We start from the raw sequence: 18,948 nt of genomic DNA, 5'->3' as shown, positions 1-18,948 counted from the left end.
GCACCCATTGTGGAAAAACTAATCATATGGAGAAGGACTGCTTCAAGGCTCATCCATGCACTATTTGTGGCCGTGATAATCACCGGGAGAAGGACTGCTACTCTAAAACCTCTACACCAGCCCCTGCATCTACCTCAGCCCATGTTGCTTGTCACGTGCATCCCGCACTTGGATGCCACGTAGACATGTCTGTACAGAAGGTGCAGGACCTGGGATGGTGAACTGGTCCCATGTGAGCCCAGTCCGGGACGAGTCAGCCAGGAATCCATCTCAGTCGTCTGAGGTCAGGTGTGCATTGTCTTGCACATAAGTCCAAGGTCAGGTGTGCACTGTCCTGCACATGAAGCAGTGCCAGTCTGCGCTGTGAGTCTCCCTCTGGAATGATGTCAGATGTTCTGTGTATCTGGTTTGCAACTGGATGCCAGGCCTCTGTAGGCATGTAGGTTTGCATGTAGAGATGGGGCCAGCCCATAGGGCTACCCCAGTGCGAAGATTTGCACTTGCACTCTTAGTGTGGGCATGGGGGAGGTGTAGAACCACCCCCAAGGGGCCAGGAGGACCCAGGCTGTGCCCACCAGCCATGGCTTGGGCTGGAAGGGCTGTCGGCCAGCCCTAGGGCTGCTGGACAGGCAGCCGACAGGGTTAGAAACCCTACCTAGCAAGTCGGCCAAGTGTAGGGGGCAGTCCCACACCCATGCGCATGGTGCCCAGCAGCCTGGAAACTGTCCAGCAGGTAGGCGTAGAGTGGCCAGCATTTATTAAAGTGTGAAAGCATTTTATTAAATAAGACCTAGTCGTGGAGCTTCCTGAAGCTGGCCGACTGGATGCAAAAGGGGGTATAAAAGCCCAGCCAAGAAATCAATGAGGGCATCTCATAATTCACCAAGTGCTCCAAGCAAACAAGGGCCAGGACAGCCAAGAGGTTGCTAACGCAAAGGGGTGAAGGACTGAAGGTCAAGGGCAGGTTTTCCAGCCAAGAAAAGGTCAAGTTTCGGTATTTGTTTTCAGATTTACATCATTCTAATAAAGCAAATACACCATCCGTGGTGGGGGCCCTACAGAGGGTAATTGGGACCCAATATTGTGTCCTCTCCATCTCTCCCTTCTCTCTCTATTTTCTGCACATCGTCTTTCAGTTTGTGCGTTAATTCCGTCGCGAAAAGAATGCTGATTTCTGAGTTTTGAAGTATCGATCCTTCTCCGAAGCTTCCGCATATTACATTGCTGCAGCATCTCCATCAGCAAATCTTGCTGTACATTCCTCAAATGATGAGGAGTGGGCTTTCTGATTACTTCATCTTTCTTGTTTACCACTTTGACCACCGATGATGTAGGTCAAGGGGTTCTATGTCTTACTCATTCTGCTTTAGGACCTCTCTCTTGTCCCTACCCGAGAGGCAAAGATTGCCCTTGAGGAGGGGATGTCTTCAAGGTCCATCTGTTTGTCTACAGTCAGTCTTCTGTCTATCTAGTCTTGTCTGTCTGTCTATTTGTCTATCAATCTGACTGTGTCTTGTTTTAGATCCATCTTGTCCCTATCCTTGTGGACCCATACGAGGATATCACTTGAGGAGGGGTGTCTCAGGATCTTTGTCTGTCATGTCTTCTGTCTTGTCTCTCAGTCTATCGGTCTTTATGTCTGTCTTCTAGTCTTTCTCCTAGTGTCCACTTAAGGAGGGTGTTGGAGATAAGTGCACACTAGGTGTACTATTTCCCTAGCCTACATTTGTCTAGTCTCAGTTGAGTCTTTGTGTCTTGAGTGTGTGCCATGTGGCACCTCTACAATTATCCCATAAGCACTCTTGCTCTATGTCTTGTACTTTGGCCCATATATTCATGGGTCACATCATTGCAATCTATCTAGCTTGTGTCTTGTTTACACTCATCTCAAGGTAACTCTTTGTCTTTCAGTCTTGTTTTATTTCACTTCTAGTTTTCAGTTTCTAGCTCTTGTTTCTATATTTTAACAAAGATATATGCCTGTACACCGAGCCTGGGGCCCCTTGGCCGCAAAGCACTAGATGGATCTTCATGGAGATGTGGGTCCGCGGCTTTAGCCCAACTTTTGAAGATAGATTTGTAGCCAGCCTATTATGAGCTTGGGATCACCTTAGGCCGGCCCTCCAGCAGCAGTCAGTTTCGGTAGCCTTTAAGCAGCATCTTCGACAGCACTTGATTTGGAACTCCTTGATCCATTTACCTAGTGCTAGGGGCTCGGCCTCATGCATCCTGGGGAGCTTTGAGCACGGGACCTAGTCTTAGGGCCTCTCACTGGGCTTTCTCTCAGATTTCTAGAAGAGGCTCTGGCACAATTTTCAACCTCGGAAGATCACCCTCTTTTTTGTGGTTGCTGGCCCATCGGAGTTTGGCGGTTGGCATGTGGTTGGCCATTGGCGGTAGACTAGCAGCATGTTCGAGATGTAGCCATGCCCAGGCGTCTCAGCAGCGACATTGTCTTTGGGATTGCCCGAAGGCTGAGCAGGTTTGGCAGCAGATTCTCCGCATCTTCACTATGGACAGGGCCTCTCCCCGTACTATTACATGGGGCATTGTCGCTTGGGCCACTGAGGCGGAGGTGGTCATGGCTTATGAGTAGGAAGGTGGCGGGCTAGCCCTTCAGGTCTCTCACCTTCGAATCTCGACACTGCCAATCCCAGTGTGATATGCAGCGGAAGTCTTTGTATTGGAAGATCCTGTCACACAAATGCTCACACCGTCTTCTGTATCCTGAGTTTCGTGAGTTTAGCAATCTATTTCAATACTTCAAACTTTAAAGAGATGAGAGAGAGAGAGATGAGAACTGTACACCAGATTGGGTCCCGAATTACCCACTGCTGAAGGGCCCCCTATCCCGAATTACCCACTGAAGGGCCCCCTATCCCGATAACGAGATAGTATTTGCTTTATTTCTTTAGAGAGAATGACTGTGGACTGTAGATAAGCCAAACGCAAGATCTCGGAGGATCGGAGATTGGCTGATCTATACACGGCTGTAGAAACACCTCGATGACCTGATCTCGAGCCTATGCACTCTTCCCAAGGGCATGAGGAAGGGCTGCACACCTGAGGCTGAGAAAAGAAGATGGTGGACTGTTCTACGCTATGTTAGAATGCTGTAAACACTTATGAATGCTGTGTTACCTTCACCAGATGACTGCTGCATGTATGGATGATGCACAGAAGGCTGGATACTGATGCAAACTGCTGATTCAGGGCTGAGAACTGCTGTAGACAGAAACGCTGACTTGTAGGGAAGCTGCTGGACTGAAACGCAGGTGTACTGAGGCTGCTGGACAGAAACGCAGGTGTTCTGAGGCTGCTGGACAGAAACGCAGGTATGCTGCTGTACGGCTGGACAGAAACGCAGGTCTGCTGGCTGAAACCTGGCGTTGAACTGGGGCTGGTCTGTATGCTGAATCAAGGCCTGAAGTGATGCTGAATGCAGGCTGATTGGATGCTGATGACAGGCGCCTAGGACTGACTGAAGCAAGGGGTTCTCAAGGGGCTGGAGAAGCAAGCTTATGAGCTCCAAGGGCTGGATTAGTCTAGGGCTGAGGGCAATGATACTCTTGGGGCTGAGGAGAAGAGCTCTTAGCACAATGAAGACTGAATGAATAACTAAGCCCTATGCAAGCCTATTTATACTAACTGGAGGTTGCTCATTTAATAAAGTTTATATTTATAAATGCCCAATAATGCAAATAATGCTAAATAAATACTATTAAATATGGGAAAAATACCAGATAAATCCTAGTAAATTTCCTAAGGCTTCTGGGATGTTCTAAATGATGCACAGGCATATGAATGCATATTATGCAAGATGTAGAGTGCTTTCTGATGCAAACCCTAAGGCTTCTACTGACTCTACATGCATGAATGATTCTCTCCAAGTGGGTTAAGGGACTTGACTGACTGACTGACCCGCTAAGGCTGAGGAATGACCTACGTAGCTCGTGCCTGACTTATCCTGGACTGAGGATGTACAATGGGGTGGTCACGGCGTACGACTAATATCATCCTATTGGGTTGTAAAACTGTACAACTGTTGCACTTCTGATGATGAGCCATCTTGTCACCATGCATTGAGTGCAGAGTGCATGTGACATTCCCTCCTGAAGCGGCAGATTCATGGCTTCCAAGTAGTCCGCCAATAACTGGGGGTACTCCTGGAAGAACTCCTCGTCGAGCCAAACGGCTTCGTGGGTGCCTCGATCTCGAAATTTCGTATAGAACTGACGAATCCGTCGACCGGAACCATGCTTCCATCGATGAAGAAGGATCTGCTCAGGCTCAATAACTTCTGCCTCGTCTACCACGTCTGGCTGCTGTTCATCTGAAACATCAAACACTTCTGGACCAACATATGGTTTTAGCCAAGAAACATGGAAAACATCATGCATTGTCCAACTGGCAGACAACTTTAACTTCATTGAGACATCACTTATCTTCTTAACTATTGGAAAAGGGCCAAAACTACGGAATGAAAGCTTGGGACAACGTTTGCCCACTTGTTTCAATCTCTGCTTCATGATACGCAAATAGACCCTATCCCCTTCCTTGAAGTGGACATCTCGTCTAGACTTATTTGCCTGTCTGCTATATGCTTCCTGAGCTTTGGTCAAGCGGTCCTTGACTGACTCAATGATCTCGGAAAATGCTTCCGTGGTTTTATTAGCCTCTAAAGATGGAGACACCATTCTCGTCAAAAGAGAAGAAAAACGGCGACCAAAGGCTGCTTCATATGGAGTCCGTCCGACACTAGATGAATGAGTGTCGTTCAAGATAGCTTGGACCAATGGAAGATAGTGCTCCCATTTGGACTACTGGTCATGACAGTATGACTTGAGGACATCAAAGGCCAACTGGTTATAAATTTCTGTCTGGCCATCTGTCTGGGATGGAATGCACTAGACAACTGCAACTTAGTTCCGAAGTTTTCAAATAATGCCCTCCAGAAATGCGAGGTAAACTTGGAATCTCTATCTGATGTTATGGTGCTAGGCAAACCACAAATTGGATACCAATGCTTGAGAAACAGACGGGCTACGTCCTCGGCTGTGGGGTGGCTGTATGCTTGCATGGGATGAGCATGCAGAATTTACTAAAGCGATCCACAATGGTAAAACACTGAGTGTTACGGGGTCCAGTGGATGTTGATAGAGGCCCTACAAAGTCCATAGATATGTCGATGAAAGGTCCGTCGGGGATAGGCAAAGGTTGAAGTAAACCTGCCTTCTTTGTATGGGGATCCTTGACTTTTTGACAAATCTTACAGGCTTGTACATGTGCATAGATATCACGCCTCATCTTTGGCCAATAAAAGGACCGTTCTAATTTCTCGAGGGTACTGTTGATACCAACTAAGGAGTCATGGGCATCGTGGAGAAGAGCAGAACGCTTTTCCCGAGTAACACAGAGACGGTTCTTGTAGAACAACCAACCGTTCTGTACTGAATAGTGGCCAGGCTCAGAAGTGAGGGCCAAACTATACTGAGTACCAAACTCAGGGGAGTCGACATATTGGTCTTTCATACTGTCCAAGTCCTTCCCCGTGATTTCGAGAATGGTAGCTTCTTGGATTGCCTGGATGCTGGACTTTCGACTGAGAGCATCTGCTACTGGGTTATGCTTACCAGGGATGTATTCAATCATACCTCCAAACTGTTGGAAGATTTGACTCCACCTGGCTTGTCGATCACTCCAGTGGACACTTGGCATAGTCTGAAGCCACTTAAGTGCTTGGTGGTCTGTTTTCACTGTGAAAGCCTGTCCATAAAGAAAAGGCTTCCAATGTTTGAGCGCTGTAATCACACCCAAAAGCTCTTTGTCATATACCGAATAATTCTTTTCGGCGACATCCAACTTTCTGCTATAATATGCCACGGGTCTATTGTCCTGCTGGAGGACTGCACCTATGGCTACATTGCTAGCATCGGTGATTACCTCGAAAGGTTCGTCCCATGATGCTAACTTTAATACAGGTGCTTCTGAGGCAGCTTTCTGGAGTGCATGGAATGCATCAAGTGCCTTACCTGTAACTGAGACTTTCTGCTTGCGAGTCTTCACCCCCTTGAGCAAGTTGGTAAGAGGTGCTGCAAGGTTAGAAAACTGATGGACATCGGTACTATAGGCCTGACAAAGACCTATGAATGAACGGATTTCTTGGGCGGTCTTAGGAATGTCCCAATCTAAGATCTCCTGAACCTTTGATGGGTCCAGTCTAATCCCATCGGAACCGATGATGTAGCCGAGATACTGAACTTCCTTAACACCAAAGACAGACTTTTTGGCGTTTATGGAGAGCTGATTATCTCGCAAAAGTTGCAAGACTTTCTCCACATCTTTCTCATGCTGCTCCGCAGTGGCTGAGAAGACTAGTATGTCATCAAGGAATATGAAAACACACTTCCCAATGTGGACTGCGAAAATCCTGGACATCATCTTATTGAACGTTGCGGGTGCATTTGTAAGCCCAAAAGGCATGACTACGAACTCGTAGTGACCATGCTCTGTCCGAAAAGCTGTTTTTGGAATGTCAGCTTCAAAAATGCGGACCTGATGGTAACCACTCTGAGGTCGATCTTAGTGAAAAACTTAGCACCGTCTAAACGCTCCAAAATGTACTCTATCCTGGGCATAGGAAACTTATTCTTGATAGTGAGTTTGTTTAATGCCGTGTAGTCTACACAAAGGCGTGCAGACGTGTCCTTTTGGACAAATAGGATAGGTGAGAAGCTCAGATAACTGCTTTTCTAACTCGCCCTCTAAAGTCTTGGAAAGACGATAGGGAAACCTGCTAGGAGGATTTGATCCAGGGACCAAATCAATGTGATGGTCCTCAAGGCGAGAGGGTGGGAGCCTGGGCGGGAGGTCGTCCCTAAGCATAATGTCCTGGTGTCTGGATAGGAGGTTTGCTAACTGAGGGACTGAAGATGTAAGGGATGCTACTAATGAGGGAGGGGCTGTTTGAGCACGAACATAAAGGAGTGCTCCTTCTGCTCCCTTGCGGATAGCTCGTCTGGCCTGGAGATGTGAAATCAATGGGATGCCAAGAATGCTTCTATCCCCCCGAATCATGACAGGCTCAGGAAAACCTTTACAAATAGTAAAAGTGTCCTGCCCCCAATTGGGAATAGGCTCATACTGACGGAACCACTGAATTTCTAAGATCATGTCACACCCCAATAAAGGTGAGACGATGAAATCTCGTTGAAATGAGGCCTTCTGAACTTCAAAGGCAAATTGTTGTGTCTTCTGGGAAATGTGGGTGCGAAGACCAGGTGTAAACCCGTCCACATCTAGATGATATGGGACTAATGTGCAGTTCAATTTATTAGCCAACTGGGGAGAGATGGCGTCTTCAGAACTACCCATATCGAAAAGGACTACAAACTGTTGGCCCTGGGTAGAGCCATAAGCTCGGATGAGGCTCTTCTGAGCAGCATCGCTCTCACCCTCCTGCTTAGCATCAAATACCATGGATGGCATAGGATGCATGGAAGGTAAAAGTTGAACTGCATTTGAGGTAGTAGGCGGAGCTGGAGGAGCTGGGGAGGCTGTGGCAACTGTGGCAGAAGGAGCTTTGGCGGCTTGTGCCGCTTGCCATTTGTGGCAATCCTTCTTACCATGCCCTATAATATGACAGAAAAAACATCTATTTTCTGACTGGTACTTCCTTTGCTCCTCTGGAGGAAGATAACCTCCGCGTCTAGAGGGTTGTAGCAAGACGAACTACATCTGAAAGATCGTGGGGTGAATGTGCATGAACGTCTGCATGCAAAGACGGTTTCAAACCATCCAAATCGCTCAACGTGCTCCGACTGCTAGATGGTCCTTGGGAGCATTAGCAAAAGCTTCCAAAAACGAGCAAGATAGTTGGTTATCGATTCACCATGTTTTTGCATAAAACACTCCCACTGTTTCTTCAATTCATGCTCGTAATCTACAAGAATAAACTACTTCAATACTTCCTTGCAGTAGTCATCCTAGCAAGTCATGGAGTGGTGGTCTTCCCACCTCAATAGAGCGGCACCCATCAAAGCCGTACGCACCAAATGGAGCTGAAAAATATCTGAAGCACTTGTTGCTGCGAACATGGCGGCCATCTCGCGGGTCCAGTTGGTGACAACTTCTCCGTCCATCTTCCCATTGAACTTGGGAGGCTTCAGAATCTTCATTAATTGAGCTCGCTCCTCACGAGGCATGGAGGAAGAACTCGGTGAACCGGTAGTCCCCCGACGTAGAGCCGATGAAGGTCAACGGGAGCTATCTAGAGAATTCGGTGGAGAGGGACTCTGCGAATGAGACCGTCGATGACGTGAATGGTGTCTGTCGTGCCGACTACGCGCAGGTGTTGAATGATGACCAAAAAGTTTTGCCACTTCGTCCACGAAATCGTCCAACATTTGCTCTGAAGCACGAGCCTTTGTAGATTCCAAGTTTGGAATACTAGGTGTTCGAGGTGCTGACTCCATCCTGTCGAGACGGGCAGAAATAGCCTCCATGTGTGCTCGGAAGAAACTCTGTGAGCAAATATCTAGCGATCAAGGACCGGGTGAGGGATTTCAGCCCTGCTCAATGAGGTGAAGGTTTGGTGGGCTCGGAAAGGGAAGCACAATATACCCCAAACAAGAGAACGCAAATATTCACTTTTCTCAAACCCGAACGCACACAGGTGCCAAAAAAGAAAAGAGATTTGCAGGTTCCCTAGGCTCTGATACCAACTATAGAACACTTGCGCCTATGTGCTAGGGTTTTCTAGATATAGAAAGAAGAGTGCGGCGGAATCACACATACAACACACATGAGTTCTAAATTACTGCTTTGTATTATGTACAAGAAGGAAGTAAGACAATTGAAATAAGGGTTTGGTGGGGCAGGGAAGCACAATATACCCCAGAGGTGCAATGAAGAGAACCCGAATATTCTCTTTTCCCAAACTCGAATACACACGGGTGCCAGAAAAGAAAAGAAATTTGTAGGTTCCCTAGGCTCTGATACCAACTATAGAACACTTGCACCTATGTGCTAGGGTTTCCTAGATATAGAAAGAAGAGTGCAGCAGAATCACACATACAACACACACATGAGTCCTAAACTGTTGCTTCGTAATATGTACAAGAACGAAGTAAGACGATTGAAATAAGGGTTTGGTGGGGTAGGGAAGCACAATATATCCCTAATAACCGAGGTGCAATGAAGAGAACCCGAATATTCACTTTTCCCAAACTCGAAAACACACGGGTGCCTGAAAAGAAAAATTTACAGGTTCCATAGGGTCTGATACCAACTGTAGAACACTTTCACCTATGTGCTAGGGTTTTCTAGATATCGAAAGAAGAGTGCTACGGAATCACACATACAACACATAGAAGAGTCCTAAACTACTGCTTTGTATTATGTACAAGAAGGAAGTAAGACGACTGAAATAAGGGTTTGGTGGGATAGGGAAGCACAATATACCCCTAATAACCTTGGTACAATGAAGAGAACCCAAATATTCACTTTTCCCCAAGCCGAATGCACACGAGTGCCAACAAAGAAAATAAATTTGTAGGTTCCCTAAGCTTTGATACTACCAACTGTAGAACGCTTGCGCCTATGTGCTAGGGTTTTCTAGATATAGAAAGAAGAGTGTGTTGGATTATATATCATCACCAGAGGGTCTACTGCATCATTTTTTCATGCTTGTACTGGCCATTTATGAGGCCCTGCATATGCATATTTATTTAGGCATTTTTCCCATTTTTAATGCCTTTTATAGCATTTTTATGCTATTATGGAGCTGTCGGCTTGCTACAGCTAGCCGACCAGCTCTCATGAGGAGTATATAAGGGTGGCTCCCCTTTCCCATGATTCCATTGCATTTTTCAGCATCTTCTTGAGGTCATTAGCAGCTGCTTCTGCTTCTTATCATTGTACAGCACCTACAGGCTTCCCTCGTACTTATTTTTCAGCAATAAACATCAGCTTCCAGCATTTACAGGTCTTGTACCTGGGCCTACATCTGTGTTTTATATTTGCTTCACTTTCTTTCATGGTATCATAGCAAAAACGCTGACCTATGAATAGAAGAGAGCTGCGTTTTCTATTTTGGAGCAGAGGCTTCGACAGTTTGCTGCATTTTCTGCAGATTTCAGCGTGGAAGGTTCTGCGTTTTCTTCCGGGAGCAGAGGCTTCCTCAAGATTGCTACCATTTCTTCATCTGACGCTTGGGACTGTTGTATTGCTGAAGCCCTCTTCTAGGTGCTGAGGACAGGGATCTACAGCTTGGAGAGATCTTCCTTCTTCCTCTCCTTTCAGTTTCCCACTCTTCGTCCCTTTCTTCCTGCTGTGCACAGTCTGAGAGGAGACTTTGCTGATTTTTTTTTTCAGCCCCTTTCTTAAGAGAAGGTTTCTTGTCACAGGACATGGCTTCACGAGGTTTCTCTACTGCTGCTCCTTCTCCTGTTGATACTCCAGCACCATCACAGCCTGGATCCCCTACTCCCGCTCCACAGGTGCTTCCTATTCCCAATCTTTCCTCTCTGAGTTTCTCTCATCCAGGTCTTGCTACAATCCTCCCCAAGTTAGTGACTCCATGAAGCTTATAGCAACCAACTATCATACTTGGTCTTTCTACACTCAGTTTTTGCTGGAAGGAGCCGGTGTATGGATGGCTATCTCCACACCTCACTTGGCAGACCCTGCTTTGAGAAGCATATTGGATGCTTGGGCTGGTCTTATCATCATCCATTGCATGACTCCATCCATTGTCTCTACCCGGAGTAATGCTCATCAGATGTGGACAGAGTTCCAGAGGAGGTATGGGAGAGTTTTGACAGTGAAGATTGCCAAATTGGAGTCAGATCTGGAGAAGCTTACAATCAATGAGTCAGATAACTTGATTGAGAAGATTGAAGAGTTCACCTGTATCAAGCTGCAGCCTGCAGCTTGAGGAGTATAGGAGCACCATCAACAATCCCATCCATAAACTTCTTGGTAAATTGCTTGCTTCCTTTGATTCTTTCAGGATAATATTTATTTCCGTGATCCTCTCTCCCCTTTTGAGGAAGTCGTGAGTTATCTCCACGACAAGTGCATGCTTTGTGGAAAAGGCAAGTCAGAGTCTGCTTTTGTTGCCTCTGACAAGGGCAAAGGTAAAGGCGAAGAAGGGAACTCCAACAACAACAACAAAAACAAAGGCAAAGGCAAGGGTAAACATGATTCTAAGGAATCCAAGGACAAAAGCAATGAATGTGATTACAGTGGTAGGTCAGGTCGTACTAAGACTTGCTGCTTTGCTTGTCGTGATGATTCGCGAGCAGCCAAAGCCAAGTATAAAGCCTAGGATGCTTCTAAAGCATCTGACAAAGACAACACCAAAGATAAAGTTGGACAAGTACAAAGCCTGCCTTGTTGCTCGAGGATATGCTCAGAAGGCAGGTGAAGACTTTGATGAGGCATTTGCTCCTATAGCCAAGTATACCACCATCAGGATTGTTTTGGCTCTGGCTGCACACTTTAGATGGCCCATGTTCTAGATGGATGTCAAATCCGCTTTTCTGAATGGAGATTTTTTTTTTTCGAGAAAAGATCCTTTCATTAGTTATATAAAAAACGCCCGTAGGGCTACAAAAGATCCTCTCTGCTCATAAGAAAACAGAGCAGAGAACAAAGCAAGGCAGCCAGGGAGACTCTCCCTAGGTGCTGAAAAGTACAAGTATCAGTACAAAGAACTGAGAGGCTATATCATACAATAGGAGGGGGGAAAAGCCAAACAGGTGGCCTGTAGTGCCAACGGGGGGACCCCGCGTGTAGGGTATAGAAGGGGCTGCTGCGCCAAGTGGTGTGAAAGGCCTGGCGCCGCAAGATCGCCTCATCCGAGTCGCCCTGGATGCGGTCATACTGTCCTCGCAGGGTGTGGATCAACTCCTGCCAGAGCCCCCGAACAGTCTCTGCTGGTGGCTCCAGTCTCCCCTCAAAGGCCCTGAAGCACCGGGCCCTCCAGGTGAACCATATGGTGAGGTTGCTAAGGAGCTCCCATCGTAGATCCCTCTCCTGTGTCCAGCCGGCGGACGAGAAGTCCGGTGAAGGAACAAGGCGAGGCTGGCCCCTAATGAATCTAATGGCCTGGCTGTCCTGCTCGGTCTCATAGCCCATAGCAGGCCCTGACGAAGTTGACCAAGCAGCGGCACCCCACGTATACATACCCTCTGGAGAAAGGGGGGCCAGAATGCGCAGCATCCGCAGCCAAATCTGTTGCGCCTGAGGGCAGTCCCATAGGCAATGTCTCTGTGTCTCCCTAGGGTGGCCGCATCGGACGCAGGCCGCCGGAAGACCGCTGTAGACCAGCCAGTTGCCAACTGCAGAGCCCCTGTGGGCGACCAGCCACTGGAAAGTCGAGATCCTGCGTGCCTGTCGACTAGCCCAGATCCTGGTCCAAAAATCCTCCAGGAACTCCTGAGAGAGTCCCTGTAGCCGCCAGTGCCCCGATGCAGCTGGAGAGACCATCCTCCTCGTTGTCAAAATATGTCGCCCCAACTGAATAGTATACTGGAAAAAGGTGATCTCTATGGCCTCAAGGGATGCATAAGGATCATGCCACTCGTACTCGCCCAGTCCCACTAGAGCCGGGCCAAGGGGCGCGCTACATATGCCCATATGCGCCAATGAGAGTCCACATCTGCAGGGTCTGGGTCAATATGCCACTTCCGAGAAGCGGCGGCCACCACCCGTATCCTCTGAAAGAAGCACTTTGCAACCAAAGGCGACTCCACCTCCACTCTCTGAAGCCTGCCCTCATCCTGGATCTCATAGTAGAGGCATCTGCCATCCTCAGTGCAAGCTCTGACAGCAATCAGGATCTCCAACTGAGTAAAGGCTCCCATCCACCGTGGGGCCACGGGCTCGAGAGGCGTGAACCAGTCCTCTGTGAGTGCCTCCTGAATGTCATCCCTCATAATCAACCCCCCTCTGAAGTGACTCAGCCTCTCCACCTGGATCTCCTCTGGGAGACTGCAGAAGGCCTGCCAGTCTCCAAAACTACGTGCTGGGCCTGCCGCCAATGGTCCCTTCTGAATGGAGATTTAGAGGAGGAAGTTTATGTTGAGTAGCCTTCTAGTTTTGTGATTTAGGGACAGGACACCCATGTGTATCTTTTGTAGAAGGCTCTTTATAGTCTCAAACAGGCACCCCGTGTCTGGCATCAAAAGATTGATGTCTTCTTGTTATCTCTTGGCTTTGAGAGGGCGTATGCTGACAACAATCTCCATGTGCTTCTTTTTGATGGAGATATTTGTGTCATTGTTTTGTATGTTGATGACCTCATTCTTTCTGGCTTAGATACTGGGTTGGTCACATAGGTTCAATGCAAGCTTTCTGAAACATTTGAGGTGATTGATCTTGACCTTCTACTTTATTTTCTTGGGCTGGAGGTTTGGCAGAAAGATAACTGTATCTTCATTTCTCAGCAGAAGTATGTGAAGAAGCTGCTCTTACTTTATGGGTTGTTGGATTGTACACCTCTCTCTTGTCCCATGGATCCCAATGCCAAGTTATCCAAGGAGGATGATACACCCTTGGTGGATTCCACAGAGTACCGGTAGATTGTTGGCTCATTGCTTTACCTTGCCAACACCCGTCCAGACATCTCCTATGCTATGAGTGTCCTCGGCTGCCCGAAGGTCTCATTGGCAAGTAGCTTTGAGAGTTCTTCGTTATCTTCGAGGTACTTCAGATTATGGTATCACCTACTCCAATGGTGCTGATTTAGTTGGCTTCATAGATTCTGATTGGGCAAGCTGCATTGATACTTGGAGGTCTACATCTGGATACTGCTTCATGCTTGGTACTGGATTGGTTTCTTGGAAGTCTCAAAAGCAGAGGACTGTTTCTGCTTCTTCCACTGAGGCTGAGTATAAATCCTACCTTCTCTCCTCCACTGAGGCACTTTGGATTCAGTAGATTCTGGAGCATTTGTGCTATGCTGACACTTTCCCAGTTACTATCTTCTCGGATTCTTAGAGTGCTATTGCTATAGCTTATAATCTTGTGATACAGGGATGATCCAAGCATATTGAAGTGCATTATCATTTTGTAGGCGAGTGGATCGAGTTGGGACTTCTTCGGTTGGCCTATTGTTCTACCAAGGACAATGTGGCTGATCTCTTCACCAAACCACTTCCGAGAGCTACTTTGGAGGTGTTACTTCAGCGTGCTGGTATTGGACTGTCCCTCTGGCGCTGAAGAGGAGGTGTTGAATTATATATCATCACTAGAGGGTCTACTACATCATTTTTTCATGCTTGTACTGGCCATTTATGAGGCCCTGCATATGCATATTTATTTAGGCATTTTTTCCATTTTTTATGCCTTTTTTAGCATTTTTATGCTATTATGGAGCTGTCAACGTGCTACAAGCTCTCACGAGGAGTATATATGGGTGGCTCCTCTTTCCCCTCATTTCATCTCATTTTCAGCATCCTCTTGAGGTCACTAGCAGCTGCTTCTACTTCTTATCATTGTACAGCACCTACGGGCTTCCCTCGTGCTCAGTTTTCAGCAATAAACATCAGTTTCCAGCATTTACAGGTCTTGTACTTGGGCCTACATTTGTGTTTTCTATTTGCTTCATTTTCTTTCAGAATGTGACGGAACCACACATATTACGAGTCTTAAACTATTGCTTTGTATTATGTACAAGAAGGAAGTAATACAACTTAAATAAGGGTTTGGTGGGGCAAGGAAGCACAAAATACCCCAAAAAACCCAGGAACAATGAAGGGTACCCAAATATTCACTTTTCGCAAACCTGAACGCACATGAGTGCTAGAAAAGAAAAGAAATTTGCAGGTTTCATAGGCTCTGATACCAATTGTAGAACACTTGCGCCTATGTGCTAGGGTTTTCTAGATATAGAAAGAAGAGTGCAGCTGAATCACACATACAACACACACGATTCCTATGCTATTGCTTTGTATTATGTACAAGAAGGAAGCAATACATATTACAACTAAAATTCAAGTATAAGATGGCTGAGAATGAAGATGTCAAATCGCAGCCTTGTGACTTGCTGTTCACTCCTAGCTAGCACTTCGCCTACAGAGAAACACTCTATGAAGTACAGTGCCGAGGAAAGCAGATGATTATGACAATTTGGTGACCCACATATACATATGCACCAATGCTCCTAGTCGGCCAGTAGTAGCTATCGGCCAGCTGTACTTGACTGCCACATGATCATCAGTGCCACATCATCATCGCCAGGTGGCAGTGCCACGTGTCCTTTGCTCGTCGGTTGGTATCTGATATTTGGCTCTATCCTGCATACTTGTAGGTGTGTCATAGGAAGGGTAGCCTGAACCGAGTGGTGGATGCCTTGAGTAGAAATTGGGGAGGTGAACTCTTTGAGCTTCACTGAGATTAGGGCTGACCTTTATGACTCTTCGAGAGGGATTGACAATCATTTTGGTCTGCATTGGCAGCAGGCTCAAGCAGGGAGCTCCATAGATTTACACCAAGACTCAGGAGTCATGCCATTTGGGAGTGTGGCAAGCCTTATGTGCAATGGATTGCTTTTCCAGAATGAGAAGGTTTGTGTACCGGATAACGCTGAAATAGGAAAAGGATCTTGTATGAATGTCATGATGCTCCTACAGCAAGTCATCCTGGGGTAGAGCGAATCTTAGATTTGGTAAAATGGACATTTTAGTGGCCTAAGATGGAGTATGTCAGGACTATGTGGTAAAGTGTCGTCAATGTTGAGTGAATAAGGTTGAACGCCTTAGGGCTGGAGGTATGTTACATTCTTTAGAGATACCAGGAGGTAAATGGGAGAGTACTTCCATGGACTTCATTGTAGGTTTGCTCGGACTAGCAGAGGGCATGATGCTATCTTGGTGGTGGTAGACAAATTAATGAAGATGGCACGATTTTTACCTACAAAATGTGACAGTGATGGTAGCTGAATTGGTGCAGTAGTTTGTTGAGCAACTTTTCAGGTTGTATGGAGTACCTTTTGATATAGTCAGTGATAGGGACTCCAAGTTTTCTGGCAGCTAGTTTTTCTGAGATTGGAGACTATGCTGAATATGAGTTCCTTTTGACCATCCTCGGTCTAATGGGCAAACAGAGAAGGTGAATCAGGTTTTGAAGGATATGCTTTGTGCATACGTTGGGAGAACTACATCTTGATGGTCGAGTTTGTCTATTATTGTGCTAAGCATGCGTCTATTGGTTACAGTCTGTTTATGCCAATGTACGGATACCAATCTAGATCTCTAGTAACAGTTGGACCTAATGGTATTCATATAGATGTGGCTAGAGATTTCTTAGCAGATAAGCAAGAAATGCTAGTCAGTGCACGGGAGGCTATCAACAGTGCATAAGATTGTGCACGGCTTTATACTAATAGACAACGTTCACCAAGGGAGTTTACCTAGGGAATGCTAGTTTATTTGAGAGTGCCTTAAAATTTGAGACATTACGTATAGGGAAGGTTGGGAAGTTATCTCCTAGGTTCTATGGATCTTACAAGATCTCGGAAAAGATTGGTGAGGTTGCTTATAGAGTAGAGTTGCCTCCGAATGTGTAAGTTTATCAATTCCTTCACGTCGTTCAACTGAAAGAGATACGGGAGCTAAGGATAACCTTGTTACCCCTTAGGAACTTGTCGAGGTTGAGGACTTGTCCTATGTTCCACATGAACCCGAGAGGGTTATAGATTTCAAGGAAAGGCACAACTTAGGAACAAGTTGATCCCTGCAGATAAGATTAAGTGGAAAGATAGGGCGGAGGAAGACTCAACTTGGGAGTCAACAATTGACTAAGTGTTTTCCTAATTTCATTTAGAAGTAAATGTTTGAAGAGGGGAAGTATGTTATGTAGATAGGGCGGAGGAGGACTCAATTTGGGAGTCAGCAGCTAGTTTGAGTAAGTGTTTTCCCAATTTGGGAGTCAGCAGCTAGTTTGAGTAAGGGTTTTCCTAATTTCATTTAATTGTAAATGCTTGAAGAGGGGAAGTATGTTATGTACCTTGACACTAATCTATGGATTAGTGATCTACTCCAATGGGTTTAGGGGGCCTCGGGATTAGGGATTAGTAGGTAGATACTTGGCTAGGGTTCGTGGATTGATAAGAGGGGCTTAATGGCTGTTTATAGCAAGTTAGCTATTTATGGCATAGTTATCACTATTTAAGTGAGAGCTTGGGTTATTATGAGACAAAGTTATGCAGATTCACTACTGAAGGTCTAGCATGGACCAGGAGAGCAGACATGCTCATGCCGTGCACATGGTGAGTACGAAGGTTGGCATGTCAAAGGATTTCGGTGGGCAGACTTCGGTGGCATGAGATGCCGGAGTTAGACATGGGCCCATGGGATTGTGGAGGAGCCCTAGCCTTGGCTCGGGGGAGATCAGTGGTTGTTGGTCGTGGTTGGGAGGTGAGCTAGTGTGTTGCCTCATGATTTGGCAGCTATGTTAGGGAAGATTTTGGGAAGACATCACATGCCCATTTCATCTTCTAAGATGGTCATAGGTGCGTGTAGTAGTAAGATCTCCCACCCCCATCTTTTTAAAGAAGCAATGCATTCTTGAGCCTTCGTGCAGGTTTTCTATTGCCGTGCCCGAAATCATTTAAGTAGGATCTCTCTCAAACTTCTTCCATTATGGAAGAGCATATACAATATTTCATCACCACGGATTACTGCAAATGAGACTTGTTGACAGTTAAAACATTGTGGTGATTTCTAGTTGGACTGGCCAACTCTGGTTAAGTGTGATCAGACTGGTCAACTCTGTTCAACATCACAACAGTCTGATCAGCTTCTGCGAGACTCTCTAATATGGTGTGGTTGAAGAACAGAACGATGAAGAGCCGAGTGTTGCAGGTCCTCCCTCTAGTACCCCTATTCTGGGGCTGGTCACCCCGAAGCCAGGGTCACTCTAAATGTTCTGTGGCCATCCTTATGACAACTGATCATGGCATGCATTATATATCATGTGTCACATGCCACAGTTCGTGTATTATTCGTGATCTCTTGTTCAATTATCTAATTTTTTATGCATGTGTGTGGTCTTATCTGGTCATAATTGGGCTTTAGATCAAGTCAGTTCTGAATAATCTGCTTTTACTGATTCTTATGTTGATTCAAATTTGAAGGTCATGCCAGAGAACTACTGGTTTGGGAGGAGACCATTGCTACCATTGTGTTTCAAAAACATAAGCATTGTGGTTGGTGAGCCCATGCTGTTCGACATCACGAGTTTGAGACAAACTGCGGAGGAAGCCGTCAGGAAGGTCTATTATCGCCAGCATGAAGACTCTCCTCTCTTGGAGTTCTCAAACAGTGTTGCTCCTGTGGCAAAACACCCTTTACCAGAGGAAAAAGTCTTACAGTGGCTTTATTCACACGTGTCCGATCAGATTCGGACAGCTATGCAAGACATATTTTTCAAGGCCAAAAGCCTTAATAGTAAGATGAAGTTAAAAAATTGACAAGGGAAGATTTTGACAGGTATACTGCGGCCTAGGTATACAAAAAATCAACTGGTTACATGCATTAATCGAATCAATTTTCCAACACTAATACATCGCTTGGGAAAATTGATACACTCCACCTTAAAGTGCTATGACACTCTTACTTTAACCATGATTCTTATCAACCATTCCTGTGGGTTTGTGTTTATTTGTGATGGGTTGAAAATCCAACAAAGATGAGCTTTTGTGCTGAAGGGGGACTTGCTGTTTATCTAGCTGCACATTTTTGGGTCGGCACTTGAACGCTGGTTTCTGTCACCAGTTGGTCCCCCCTTTTGAGCAGTTAATAGAAGTTCATGAAACATTGTGCCAATGGAAATGGGGTGTGTGGATGGCTCAGTGCATGGGTGGTTCTCCATCCTGATTCATCAAGCTTTCATCACCTAAGTACAGGCCTTCTACTATTGATGAACTTACTTGACCCTGCC

General features: G+C 46.2%; 1 protein-coding gene across 1 annotated transcript in view; it reads left to right on the top strand.

The window, feature by feature from the left end:
• Window positions 1–18,629, top strand: part of LOC147603319 (Phospholipid/glycerol acyltransferase family protein) — a 44,746-nt gene extending 26,117 nt beyond the window's left edge. Inside the window, exon 5 of the mRNA XM_086796851.1 lies at window positions 18,143–18,629. Coding sequence (XP_086652977.1) covers window positions 18,143–18,478 — 336 coding nt within the window. The 3' untranslated portion in view covers window positions 18,479–18,629. The remainder of the gene's footprint in view (window positions 1–18,142) is intronic.
• The last annotated feature ends 319 nt before the right edge of the window (window positions 18,630–18,948 follow it).

The sequence above is a fragment of the Cibotium barometz genome, chromosome 64 (assembly GCF_041138505.1).
Source record: "Cibotium barometz isolate CiBa-2024 chromosome 64, ASM4113850v1, whole genome shotgun sequence".
Classification (NCBI taxonomy): domain Eukaryota; kingdom Viridiplantae; phylum Streptophyta; class Polypodiopsida; order Cyatheales; family Cibotiaceae; genus Cibotium; species Cibotium barometz.
Note: the sequence above shows the minus strand (reverse complement) of the source record. Positions and strands in the feature narration are given on the sequence as shown.